The sequence below is a fragment of the Crocodylus porosus genome, unplaced genomic scaffold (assembly GCF_001723895.1).
Source record: "Crocodylus porosus isolate Cpor-Errol unplaced genomic scaffold, CroPor_comp1, whole genome shotgun sequence".
Lineage (NCBI taxonomy): Eukaryota > Metazoa > Chordata > Crocodylia > Crocodylidae > Crocodylus > Crocodylus porosus.
The window spans coordinates 10,789,319-10,802,875 of record NW_017728914.1 but is presented as its reverse complement, the minus strand read 5'-3'; the positions used below and the strand labels follow the sequence as shown (position 1 = coordinate 10,802,875).

The following is a 13,557-nucleotide window of genomic DNA, read 5'->3' as shown; positions in this document are numbered from 1 at the left end:
TATTATTTTTAACTTAGGAATCTAAAAGGAGATTTGACACGGAGGAGGAATTTAAAAAACGTGCCTACCAGTGTGTTGTGCTACTACAGAGCAAAAACCCAGACTTCATTAAAGCCTGGAAACTCATCTGTGATGTATCTCGGAAAGGTGACCTTCAAAATTGGTGTCTGTTTCTTTTAAACTGGTGTTTGTTTTAAGTGGATATTTTTTGCAGATTTGCCCGAGTTGTAATTTTTTGGTAATCTGTTAAATTGATTGGAATAGAAAAAGCCATTGGACAGAGGAGGGTTTATTCTGTAGAACTCTTAGCCTGTTGTAACTTTGTAGTCACAAAGTTATCCTTCACATCAGTACACAGATTCTCCCAAAACAATGGTATGAATTTCACCCTCGGGAGTTTTTGGATCAGTTGGAGCTGTCTGAAAAGGTTTTTATCTAAAACAACACTGCTCTCGTTAATGCAGAGGTAGGGTAACTTCTAGGTGTTTGGGGTGATGTTTGTTTAAGATTTACTTAGTCACTTCCAAGAAATTCCTAAAAAGAAATCCTGATGTGTTCCTGCATTTGCTCTGGGTTTTAGAGTGCAGCACAATCAGAAAAACTTTAACTTCTGCCAGTTTCAGCATTGCTTACATGTGTGGCTTCACCTCTCTGACCTCAACGTAATATGGGCTCAGAAAATTAACATGCATCCCTCATTATCATAGTGTCTGAGTCACTCCGTGTTCATCAGTGAATTCATCCTTGTTCATCAGTGAATTCGTCCTCACCACAGTGCTGTACAGGATGGTTTAGATGAGCCTGATCCTGCTTTAAGCAGGGGGTTGGACTAGATGCCCTCCTGAATTCCTTCCAACTGTATCTTTCTATGATTGTATAAGGAGATACAGTAAGTCTGTTTCACAGATTGGAAATGAGGCACAGAGAAGGACTTACCCAACATCATAGGTTCTCTGTGCATTGAATATTGAGCTCTGGAGCCCTGGTCCAATGGCTGAGCCATAGGGCTTTCTGCCTTTTCTTTTAATCATGTTAAGAGGTCTCTTTGCTTGTAGCTTTAAATGACCAGAGTCTTTAGTGTTTAATCTTATTAATGTTCTGTCTGTTTTTCTAATTCAGAGTTCCAAAAAATCTACGACTCCTTGGACATTACACTAATAGAAAGAGGGGAATCCTACTATCAAGATATGATGAAAGACATTGTGCAAGAATTTGAAGAAAGAGGTAATGTTCAAAAGTGAGATCACTTCTTTTTCTGTTTAAGCGAAGGAGTGAATGTCTAATTTGTTTAGAGACATGTGTAAGACAGAAGTTCCTGAAACTGGGCACTCTGTTTTGTCCTGCTTCTCTTCCTCTTCTTTATTGTATATAGAAAAGATTGTTCTTCTGAGGGATACATAATATAAATTAAACCCTTGTATTTGTCATTGTGACCAGTCTGAATGGCTGGTGCTGATGCAGAAAGGCAGCGAACCTACATCTAGTGCATTGCTAAGAGTTAGAATGTAGCACTGCCAAGAATTAGGTTTCCACAGGATTAAGATAGTCAAATACCATCATGACAGAGATATGGCCCATCTTCCCAGATAGGTCCTAAAACAGTTTTATCATAGTAAAGCTGCAGAGGGCTGACATGTTGTGGTGAGCCTGTGAGAGACAACACATCATGGTGAGAATGTATGCTCCCAGCTCTCACTGACAGTAGTCAGCATGGAAGAAAAATGGACTTCAGATAGCCTTCCAGGTACAGGAGATTATCTTCTTCCTAGACAGACTAATCCCCTGTACCTGGAAGGCAGATTTCTCACTAGACTTATCAGTCGTCAGTTTTTGGCCTTCCGTGGGCACTAGGTAGCCACACTTCTGGTCTCACTTAAAACACCTGCATAGAATAATAGAAAAGTAGAGCTGCAAGGGACATTCAGAGGTCACCTAGTCCAACCTCCTCCTTGAGGCAGGATCTTCCCTATCCAGACCATCCTATACAAGTCCTTGTCTAACCTGTTGCTAAAACTACACAATCCGCCCCATCTCACACCTACAATGCTTATTTCCCAAAGACACCAAAAGCACCTTATTTTCCACAGGTAAAGCAGGGGGACAAATTGCAGTCAGTGTCCTGATGTATGGGTTTTTTAAATGTATTTGAGAGATCCAAGAAAAAAGGCCATTGTTGCTCTGTTGGGTTCCACATGTTGCCTCTTCTTCACTGACCCTGCAAATGCTCTTTTCATTGCAGCGCTGGTACCTCCTAATATTAGAGTGCTTGTTCCCTAGCCAAACCAGGTCTTTATAAACCCATGTTTTGTGAGAAAATACCAATTGATTGATTCTTTTCTTTTTAGCAATTGATATAATGAATCAATCAGAGCCTCTCATTTAGAATACAGCTTTAGAATACAGAATATAGCTTTAGAATACAGTAACTCTTCCTTTTACAGCAGTGATTCTTAACCAGTGTCACAACCAGAGATTTCAAATTGGAATCTGTAGTGTTAAAACCACTTTTTGAATTGGTCTCTCTCAGTTCTTTGAAACAAAAAAAATGCTCTATTGCTTTTCTGTGGTCAAAATTGAGTAAAAACAAAGAACTGACATTTTCTCACGGGTGCCTTGAGTCTCAAATGGTTGAGAACCATTGATTTTACAGCATCCAATAGTTTGCATATTTCTGCACATCTGCTTTTCTCAGTGTTTGCTGGTAAATGATGGTGTCTCTCTCTAGGATTTGTGCAAGTGGATGATGGACGAAAGATTGTGTTTGTCCCAGGATGTTCTGTTCCCTTAACAATCATGAAATCTGATGGAGGTTTCACATATGACACATCTGACTTAGCTGCACTTAAGCAAAGGCTGTTTGAGGAAAAAGCTGATATTGTTGTTTATGTGGTGGACAGCGGCCAGGTAAGGTTGCAGACTTTTGCTGTTAGCTCTTGTATCATTCAGTAGCTTTGGGGATCAGAAATCTGATTAGGTGAGCACTGCAACTCCAGCCTGAGGGGGTAGTGACTAAAAACTGTAACCATCTGTTTGGTTTTATTGTGTGAAATGATTAGGTAGTTTCATCCCAGATCCCGATGCTCTGTTGTGCATATCACAGATTTCCTTCCTTCCTCCCTCCCTTTTAGCTTCTTGGCAGTTTCATCAGAGTTGTATCTAAGTGTCCTGTGCAAAAAACTGGGCAGGGAAGCATTGACATATCCTGAAAATCAGAAAAGCTGGCAAAAGCAGGTGACTACTACAGATGACTGCTGCTTACCATTATGAGAGTTCTGTAAATGAGTCTCACAGTAGAAATAAGTGGTTTAAGAAATCTTGTTTTTCCTTTCTAACTTCATGCTGGGCACAAAAGCAAAACCTGCACTATACACTTGATAGCAAAATGATGCATGGAAAATGCAGGTGGTCACTCATTTTAATTTGTTTTGCAGTCAGTGCACTTACAAACAGTGTTTGCAGCAGCTCAGATGATTGGCTGGTATGATCCTAAAGTGACCAGAGTAGTCCATGCTGCCTTTGGAGTGGTGCTGGGAGAAGACAAGTAAGTATCTGAAGTGACCCTTTCTTGTTATGTTTAATGGATGCTTTGATTGCCTATTACAGACTATTTCAGCATTGCATGGCACAGAAATAAGTCAGGCTTTATTGTAGTTCTCAGTATCTGATTCCACGGGAGAAATAGAGAGAGATCCTGTTAAAGAAATTCCAGTATTGGACTAGGATTTGCAAGAAGCAAATTTTGCTTTACATGTTGACATCTAAAATAATTCATTTGTTACTCCTGATATAATACACTTCCATATCTTTTGTTGTCCATTCTATGAAAGCGCATTATCTGTCTGGAATTGGAATAGGTTGGTGTTTCTGAAAAAAGCCATCCTCCCTACTTATTGAGCCAACCAACTATGCCCTCTTTCCTATGAAAATGATGCCATAAGATTTTTAGTGCAATTCATGTTTGCAAGAGTTGTTTTTAAAATATCATTTTCAGTGATAAAGTAACTGCAAAATGAGTAAAGATAAATGTTTTATGTAAAACCATAGATCATTTGTTCTGGCTTGGTTGTGGTTTTAGATAAAATAATCTATTGTGGAGAACGTAGTACATTCGAAAGCAAATTTCTGTGTCCTTTGTTTATGATACGTTAACTGTGAGGCCAGAATTGTTCAGCACGTTTCCCACTGTGAAGGTGCTATGTAGTTTGGCCCTTTTGCCATCCCATTGTACCTTCCTGCTATAATTCTCAAATATATGTGATCCTTCCCAAGAGTCACTAATTAATCTCAGTGTGACCTGAAATTGCATTCCTCTATTTCACAACTACATGTTGCGTGATTATTAGGCCTGTGCAAACAGGGAATTGTTCAGTTCAGAGTCAGAGATTCGGATTGGCTGGGGAGAGGCAGGCGCAGCCAGGCAGCTGCAGGTTCCCCCACAGCTCCTTCAGCTGTGCCTGCCTGTCCCTGGGAGGGGGGAGCTCTGGGAGAAGGCCCAATGGCTGCCATGCCCAGCCCCACCCACCCCCAGCCTCTCTCCCTGCACTTTAAAACAAAAAAAAAAAGACTGACAATCACTGGCTGCAGCAGCAGGGATCAGGGCCTCTGAGGGCTCATGGCAGAGCCTCACGGGGCAGTGGGGGTCGCCCCCCTGCCTGACCACTGTGCAGCAGCTGCCCCATGGTGCTGCTGACTGCTGCAGCTGCCTCAGCTGCCAGGCAGCACATGGCGCCCTGCCAAACTGCACTGCACCATGCCAGAGCCAGTGAGTGTGAGGCTTTTTTTTTTTTTTTTAAAGTCAGGCAGGACGGCCATGGGGGCTTCTCCCACAGCTCCTCTGACTGTACCTGCTTCTGCCCCAAAGAGGGGAGCCGTGGTGGCTACGTGCTGCTGCTGCTTGCCCAGCCAACGTAGGGGGGGCATGGTGCAGGTGCAGCTCACTCCAGGCATAGCCCCAGCTCCCAGTGCTGCTGCGCCCGGATCCCATGCTCGCCCCAGTCCCCTCCCTGAGTAACGCACCTCACCCCTGCCCCAGCTGGGCAGCTTGTCCCAGCCCCAGCCCCAATCCTTCCCTCCCTCCTCCCCCCATCTCAACAGACGTACCAGCTGGACGCAGCTGTCACCTGCTGGTTTAGTCTATGGCCAGATCTCCTAAGCAGCCAAATCTTTCTCCAAAGCTTTTCTGAATTGATTTGGAGCTTTTGATTGGTCTCCCGATCTAAATTCAGATTCAGTCCCTGAATCCAGTCGAATCTCCTCCAAATCGAATTGGCTACCGAAGCTTCGCTTAGCCGTAATGATTATGACTCTGTTGTGAAAACCACATCACAGAGAAGTGCTCAACTGTTGAAATGGGTGGCTTGGATTCCCCTGCAGGCTATGTACCCTCTCTGACTTACCTTTCTGGGCTCCTTGGTTGATGAAGGTTCCATCTCTGTTTTTCTTCTTCTTCTTCCCCTCCTGACTGCATGGATGGCTTTAAATGGGTGTTATTGCCCTATGTCTCAAGGTGTGTTGCTCATTGCTCTCTCTGGATCTTGTACTGCTTTGCTGTGATACTGCAGTCAGATCCAAGAGCAGGGTGTAGCCACAAGTGTTCTGCTGCTGTTCCCCAGTTAATGTGAAGGATGTTTTGGAGCTGTTTGGCTGACTGTTGTCACTACTCTGCTGACTGTACATGACTGGACTGTAACCTTGTCATGGTGGAGAGGCTTGTGTGTTCTAATGACCCTCACAGCTATGTCGTGTGGAGTTTTGTACTCCTGGTAGGGTCTCCTATGGCGAACAGATCTGAAGTGAGGTCCCAGACTAAGCGTAGTCTAAACTCTTTAAGACCCCAGTGGCAGAACATGTGTGCTTGAGTACTAGGGCTGTGCGAAACACCATCATTTCGTTTTGATGTCCATTTCGAAGGGACAGTGTTTCATTTCATTGTTTTGTTTTGTTTCGAAGCACTGTCCCATTTTGTTTAGTCAAAACTGTTTTGCTGTTTCGATGAGTTTTGCCAATAGGCTATAATGGGGAGTCATGAAAAAGCCTATAACTTGCCTGATTTGGATGAAAATTGCAGGGGTGGTAGCCCCTTCTAAGGACATAAAGCCTGCCAAGTTTCAAGGAGATAGAGGTAGAGTCTTTTGGGAAACTGCACCTCAAACTGTTCAAAGCAAAAGTCCTGATGCTTGCTGGCAGCGCCAGCCTCCTCTCATCCAGCGCACAGATCTGGGGCCCACACCCTGAGAGGACTGCGCCGGACTCCTCCCAGGAGCGTGAGCCCCCGGATCTGCGCCCCAGATGAGAGAAGGCTGCTGCTGCCACCAGGGACTCCTCTCATCTGGCACGCAGATCTGGGGGCTCATGCCCCCGGGAGGAGTCCAGCACAGCCCCACAGCTCTCCTGGGGATGTAGGCCTCCAGATCTACACGCCGGATGAGAGGAAGCTGCCACTACTGCCTATGATCGGTACTGAAGCCAAGTAAGCCTGGCTTCAAAACTCAAAACGTTTCGAGTGCCCTTGTTTCATTCCAAAGCTGTTTTGAAGCTTTTTGTTTCATTTCAGTTTTGCTGGTTTGAGCTTGAAACGTGTCGTAACAGCTTTGAAATGAAACACCTGGCGAAATGTTGCACAGCCCTATTGAGTACTTGCTGGTTCTCTGCAGTGGAGAAGGCAGGTGAGGGCTGCTGTGGGGTGGAGATCTCTAGTTGTCTTGGACAGGAACAGTGATGTCTGGGAGACCCTAGTCACAAATCTGACACAGGTAGCGGTTCTGTGATGGTTGTTTTGCACTTATCAAGACAGAAGTACAATCTGGCAGCTGCAGCTGTGACTAAGCAGTCCTTTTTATGATCCCCTCTGCTCACCCTAAATGGGGAAGGTGCAGGAAAAGGTGCCTTAAACATAGGCCGTCTCAACCCCCCTGGCTGGATTGCTCCATTCAGTAGGATCACTCTACTTGCGGCCAAAACCAACAAAACGAAGTACTGAAGTTCGCCCCGTGGAATGTCTGCACTCTCATGGACCCCCCCAAACAGTGAGCATCCTGAAAGGAGAACCACTGTGGTATCTAGAGATCTTGCAAGATATGACATTGATATTGCTTCCCTAAGTGAGGCCTGCTGGGCAGATGTAGCCACTTCTTCCTCCTTTCAGTTGGCCTTCATCTTTTTTTTGGAAAGGAAAGACACCTGAAAAGAGGTGCATTCTCAGGTTTGGTTTGCCATCAAGAACAAGATTGTCAACCAGCTATCAGAACTGCATGTGGGCATTAGCAAAGGCCTTATGACTCTCCACCTCAAGCTCAGTAACAACCAGTATGCTATGGTCATCAGTGCGTATGCCCCCGCAGTTGATGATGAAGAAGTCAACAAGGAACATTTCTACCATGCTCTTGACAGTCCTGACTGCCACTGCCAAGGAAGACAGCTCGTTCTAATAGTGACTTCAACACAAGAGTTAAACGACACGCTGAACTCTGGAGTGGCATCATTGGGAAAGAGGGAGTGGGGAAAGTCAAATCCAGTGGTATCTTCCTCCTCAGCAGATGTGCAGAGCATGACTTGCTCATCACGAATATGCTCTTCAGACAGTGACAAATGTAAGACCACTTGGAAATATCCACGCTTCAATGACTGGCACCTTCTTGACTATGTTATTGTCAGAGTCCATGACCATACTGATGTCCATATCACTTGAGTCCTGAGAGGTACAGATGATTGCTGGACGGGCCAACATTTAGTCAGATCAATCCTGGGCATGCAACTTGCACCACAACACCATAAACAACTGACTAAGGGAAGGGGGTTTGGGATGGGGGCAGCTGGTTCTGGTGCCAGGGCAGAACTGCGATCTGTAGTCTGCACGCTCTGGGCAGGGGTGCACAAGCAGGGGATCACAACCACCTGACTTAAGGAATGCCAACACTGACCATCTTCAAGAAAAGGGACAAGTCAGTGTGTGGGAACTACCAAGGCATTGCTCTCCTATCCGTTGCTGGGAAGATTCTTTCTTACATCCTTCTGAATTGCCTCTTCCCCCTTGCCAAAGATGTCCTTTCAGAATCTCAGTGTGGCTTTAGGTCATCTGGGGTACCAGCAACATAATTTTTGTTGTATGGCAGATGCAGGAGACGTGTAAAGAGTAACACCGGGAGCTGTTCATGACATTCTTTGACCTAACCAAGACCTTCAACTCCATCAATAGTGAAGCCTTATGGAAGGTGCTGGCTAGGTTTGGTTGTTCATGGAAGTTCATCAGTGTCCTCAGACTACTCCATGATGTGTTGACCGCCGCAGTCCTTTGCAATGGATCAGAGGAAGACGACCCATTTACCACCTGTACTGGTGTCATTGCCCCAACCTTTTTTTCCATCTATCTTGCCGTGATTTTGATTCTCATCTGCAACCACCGTCCTCCCAGAATTGGGGTTTAGTATTGAATGGATGGTCAGCTTTTTCAACCTGCGGTACCTTGATAGCAAAACAAAAGTTACCAGGACTGGCATCACCAACCTTCAGTACACTGACAACTGTGTTATCCTCGTGCACACTGAGACTGATCTGCAGCCTACTCTTGACCTTTTCTCAAGTGCCTGTCACAGCCTGGGACTCTCCCTTAACATTGGGAAGATCAAGGGGCTCCATCAGCCTGCCCCATAAATTACCATCAAGCTGCTCCCCTCCCCCATAAATTACTGTTGGTGGAGAACCCCTGGAAAACACTGACCATTTTCCATACCTTGGCAGTCACCTCTCCCAGTCGGTCAGTCTTGGTGCAGAAACCGAACATAGGATTCACTGTGCCAGCGTATCCTTTCAGAAGCTGCTTTGTCATGTCTTTGCTGACCAAGATCTGCAGTTGGAAACTAAGGTCCTGGTCTATAATGTAGTGGTTATCCCCACACTTCTCTGTGTGAGAATGGGTGACATATCAAAGCAATCCTAAGCACCTGGAATGGTTCCATCAATGATGCCTTAAGGAAGATCCTTTGCATTAGATGGAAAGACCACTGCACCGATGCCAGCATCATCTCTGCAGCTAACATAACCAGAACTGAGGCAAAGGTCACAAAACATCAATTCCGCTGGCCTGGCCCCTGTGTTCAGATGGCTGATGCTCATCTCCCGAAGTAAGTCTCCTTTTGTCAACTTAGTCATGGTAAGAGGACCCCTGGAGGACAGAGGAAGTGCTACAAAAACACCCTGAAAACGTACCTTAAGAAGGGTGGCATCAGCCCTACAAATTGGGAAGTGCTGGCTAGTAATAGGTCTCAGTGGCGCTGCACCATACATCAAGTTACAGTCCACTTCAAAGAGAACCGTCTTGCTCAGAAAACAAAGAAACGGCCGAGGAGGAAGGAAACATCCCAGCCAACAGTTGTGCCCACCCCACCCCCTAATAAAGGCACTGCTTTTTATATTTCTGGAAAAACTTGCAGAGCACGGATTGACTCCTCAGCCACTTTAAAACTTTAAAACAGTAATCCCCCCCCGAGCAGACATCACCCTCATATCAAGGAATAGCTGATTATTATTACATGAATGACTTCCAGAGGCCAATCAAAAAGCTTTCTGCCCAAGTAGTTTTATTATAGTGTCTGTGTAGAGATGCCTGTCTGTTGTGACAGGCTTAACTTGGGGATAGGACTGTTGGAATTTATAGCTGAATCCTTTTTAAATTATTAAGAAATGTGGCAGCTGAGATGCCTGTGAAGTGCTGCTGAACAGCTCAGTTCAGAGAGGCTGGTATGTGACCTTGGTTAGAAGATGTTGGGGTTTCTGTCCAGCTAAGCAGTGCCTTTTGTCCACATGCTTTCAGGAAGAAGTTTAAGACTCGTTCGGGGGACACAGTGCGACTCATTGACCTGCTGGACGAGGGACTGAAACGATCGATGGACAAACTGAAGGACAAGGAGCGAGACAAGGTAACGATGATAGGTTATTTTTCTGTCTTGTAAGCAGGTTCTGTGGTGTAGCATTTGACGTGTGCATGCATTTTAGGGCATGCCTATGCCATTTCCTTGGTGGCCAGAAACCAAGATCTTGAGAGCAGTGACTCTTGAGCTATCCTCATGATAATGTCCTGTGTCTTGGATGAGCATGTGTGGAGCAGCAGCAGGTGGTTAGTGTGCTTAGCAGTGCGTATTTCAATTTATTTTACTGCCCATAAATTGTTCTTGAGCTACTGTGCTCCTGCAGCTCCAAAATCTTGTAGCAGGCACTGAAGCCAATTACCAAAGGAGTTTGATCTACAGTTCTGAGTTACGAAGGGTTTCTTTGAGGCTGCAGGCCTCTGTCGACCCAACTGCAGCACTGGCTGGTGATTGAGTTTTTTGAATTTGCAGTGATTTGGACATTTTATTGCTGGCTCCAGGGCAGTGGATCAGAAGATGAAAAATTTTTGTCTCTAGAACTGTTCTGCAGAAGCAGGCCTACCACAGTGTCTGGCAGCCTTTTGCAGTGGGAGAGTTTTTCATAAGGACAAAGAGTGAGAGGGAGAGGAGATGGGGTAAGTGGAGAACAGAGGAAAGCCAACAAAGGATGTACAGAGGGGGAAGCAGCTCCAGAACTTAGGACTGTTGTTTGGACAGAAATTCTCTAAGCAGAGGTAAGTGGCAGGTAGCTGAGGAGGTGTCTCAGGCAGACACAGGCATGCTAAAAGAAGCAGCCATCTTTGTTGTTGTACAACTGCAGTGTCAGAATGACGGCGCCCTGGGGACAGGCCAGACCACTTGATTATGATGGGTCCTTGTCTTACAGCCCTACTCTGTGATTTCTATGAATGCGCTTGGGGAACATAAACTCCTTCTCCAGTTGAAGACAGCTGATTGCCCAAAGATCCAGCAGGTGGTGGTAGAACACAAACTGTTGATGTGCAGTGTTGAGGCCAGGCAGCTTTCTCTGCCTTACTGAGCAGTGATGTTTGTTGATACTGAACTTAATTCCCTAACGAGATGAGCTCCACTGGGGTGGTTATGGAGGCTGTACAACACACATACAGTGCGTTTAAAATGGCTCAAACCTTTCTTCCCCCAGAATTAGCTATGCGGTTCAATTTCTGTGGGTTAGAGTTATTCAGTAAGATGATTCATTATTCCAAAGAGCCTTCTGTTAGAGTTAGAACAAGTTGCCATGAGACTCCTAGCCTGCAGAAGTTAGCTCTTCTAGCCTAGAAGGTGCTTCAACAACACGTTACACAGCAAGCTATGCAAAGCAGTGCCATTTTGAAGAAAATGCAAGCTCTTGAATACAAGGCAAAACTTTCAGGCCATTCTGTGATGGTGATGGCAGACAGGTCCTAGATCTTGGAAAGGTTGATCCAGAAGAGTAGCAGAATATTTCTACTCTATGGTTCCATGGCATTTTTCATCCAGTGGCAATAGACAATGGCATCACTTTGACTGCAGGAAAGGTTGGATTGACACTACTGTGCTTCTGTTCCTGAGACATGACTAACCTACCTTCTAGCAAGCCATACTCTAGTCTTAATGAAATGGAAGTTTTGCTGTGCATGTTAAGCTGAATGATCCTTAGTGTTTTGAACTTGATCAGAGCTAGTTAATCCTCTGAAGAGGGTGCAGCTCTGCATGCAGCAGTTGCCTATTGGCCTCCATAATTTTACTTCTCTGCTGCCACTAGAATATTTCCTGCTTGAGGTCTACCTTTTTCCCTGGGTTTCAATCATGCACAAGCTGCTGGGTCAGGAATAGAAAGAGCTCTGCTTAATGCTTTTTTTCTCTTTGTAGGTCCTAACAGCAGAAGAGCTGAAGGCTGCCCAGACATCTGTGGCTTTTGGCTGCATTAAATATGCTGATCTCTCCCACAACAGGATGAATGATTACATCTTCTCCTTTGATAAAATGTTGGATGACAGAGGCAATACAGCTGCTTACTTACTCTATGCCTTCACTCGCATCAGGTAGCTCAGGTGTATTTTGATCAGCATATCTAGCTTGTAATAAATCACTGAAGGTTCTGCTGAAGCTCTGTTAGATAAAATACTAACTCCTGAGAGAGGCTCAGCTCCACCTTTGGAGTCTGCATTTGATCTGTGCCACTTTGTTTCATGAGTTTTCTGTGTTGAAAGGACAGCATGCAGATTAGAGTGAAGTCTACATATTGTTCCTGACTTCTGTGCTGATGCTTTATCTGGCTTGCTAAGAAAGTCTGTTAAGTGGCACATACTGGGTGCATCTACATGAGGTGTTTGCTGTAGAGTTGCATAATTAGCTCTGCAATAAAGTCTCAACATCTATACATGCCACCCACTTAGGCCGTAGGAAACTAATTAACTCCACCACGGGTTAGTATTTGTACAGGGTGCTTTTTACCCCCTCGTCCAAGTCGCCGATGAAGATATTGAACAGTGCAGGCCTGAGGACTGAGCCCTGAAGAACCCCACTGCCCACATGCCTCCAGGTTGAAAATGACCCATCCACCACCACTCTCTGGGTGCAGCCCTCCAGACAGTTGGTGACCCATTTGACTGTGTAGGTGTCGACGACAGTCTCCTAGTTTTTTAATGAGCATGGGATGAGAGATGGTGTCAAAAAGTCCAGAAAGACTATGTCCACTGCTACCCCTACATCTAAGGAGTTGGTGACCTGCTTGTAGAAGGCCACCAGGTTGGTCTGACAGGACCTGCCTCTAATGAACCCGTGTTGGTTGCCCCTAAGCATAATCTCCTCTGCTGGCCCCTCGTGGACATGTGCCAGAATAATTCTCTCAAAAAGCTCACCCAGAATCGAGGTAAGACTAACTGGCCTGTAGTTCCCCAGGTTCTCCTTCCTCCCTTTTTTTTGGAGATGGGAACCACACTGGCCCTCTTCCAGTCCTCTGGCACCACACCAGAGCACCATGAGTGCTCGTAAAGCTGTGCCAGGGGTCCCGCAGTGACCTCAGCTAATTCCCTCAGCACTCTGGGGTGGAGATCGTCAGTACCAGCTGATTTAAATACATCCAGAAGTTCCCTGACTAGATCCTCACTGACCCTAGGCCTGGATGTGCCTCCCCTAGTGCCTTTGGGGGTCCCGGTGAGGTGGGGGGGGGGGTAACCTGGTCCCTGCTTAGACAAATGGAGGCAAATAAATTGTTAAATAGGTTTGCTTTGTTGTCTGGTGCAACGACCAGCTTTCCTAGCATGCCTTGCGGAGGCCCCATGTTACCTTCTTTTTTACCCCCTATGTATTTGAAAAAGGACTTCTTGTTGTCCTTAATCCAGGTAGTTAGTCCCAGTTCCATCTCCATCTCTTTGTTGCAGGGCTATAGCACGTCTGGCCAATATTGATGAAGAGATGTTACAGAAGGCAGCTAGAGAAGCAGACCTAATACTGGACCATGAAAAGGAGTGGAAGCTAGGCAAGTGCATTCTGAGGTTCCCTGAGATTCTGCAGAAGATCTTGGATGACCTCTTATTACACACTCTCTGTGACTACCTCTACGAGCTGGCCACTACCTTCACAGAGTTCTACGATAACTGTTACTGTGTGGAGAAAGACAGGCAGACTGGTAAGTGCCTGCACGCAGAAGCTTGGGATGTTGCTTGGGGGCAGGGGAGAGGAGGGTCAA

At 45.6% G+C, this 13,557-nt stretch overlaps 1 protein-coding gene across 1 annotated transcript in view; it reads left to right on the top strand.

The window, feature by feature from the left end:
* Nucleotides 1–13,557, top strand: part of RARS (arginyl-tRNA synthetase) — a 31,751-nt gene that overhangs the window by 17,374 nt on the left and 820 nt on the right. The window contains exons 8-14 of the mRNA XM_019534868.1: nt 18–147; nt 1,120–1,224; nt 2,726–2,904; nt 3,432–3,541; nt 9,809–9,914; nt 11,736–11,908; nt 13,250–13,497. Of these exons, the coding sequence (XP_019390413.1) occupies nt 18–147; nt 1,120–1,224; nt 2,726–2,904; nt 3,432–3,541; nt 9,809–9,914; nt 11,736–11,908; nt 13,250–13,497 (1,051 nt within the window). The remainder of the gene's footprint in view (nt 1–17; nt 148–1,119; nt 1,225–2,725; nt 2,905–3,431; nt 3,542–9,808; nt 9,915–11,735; nt 11,909–13,249; nt 13,498–13,557) is intronic.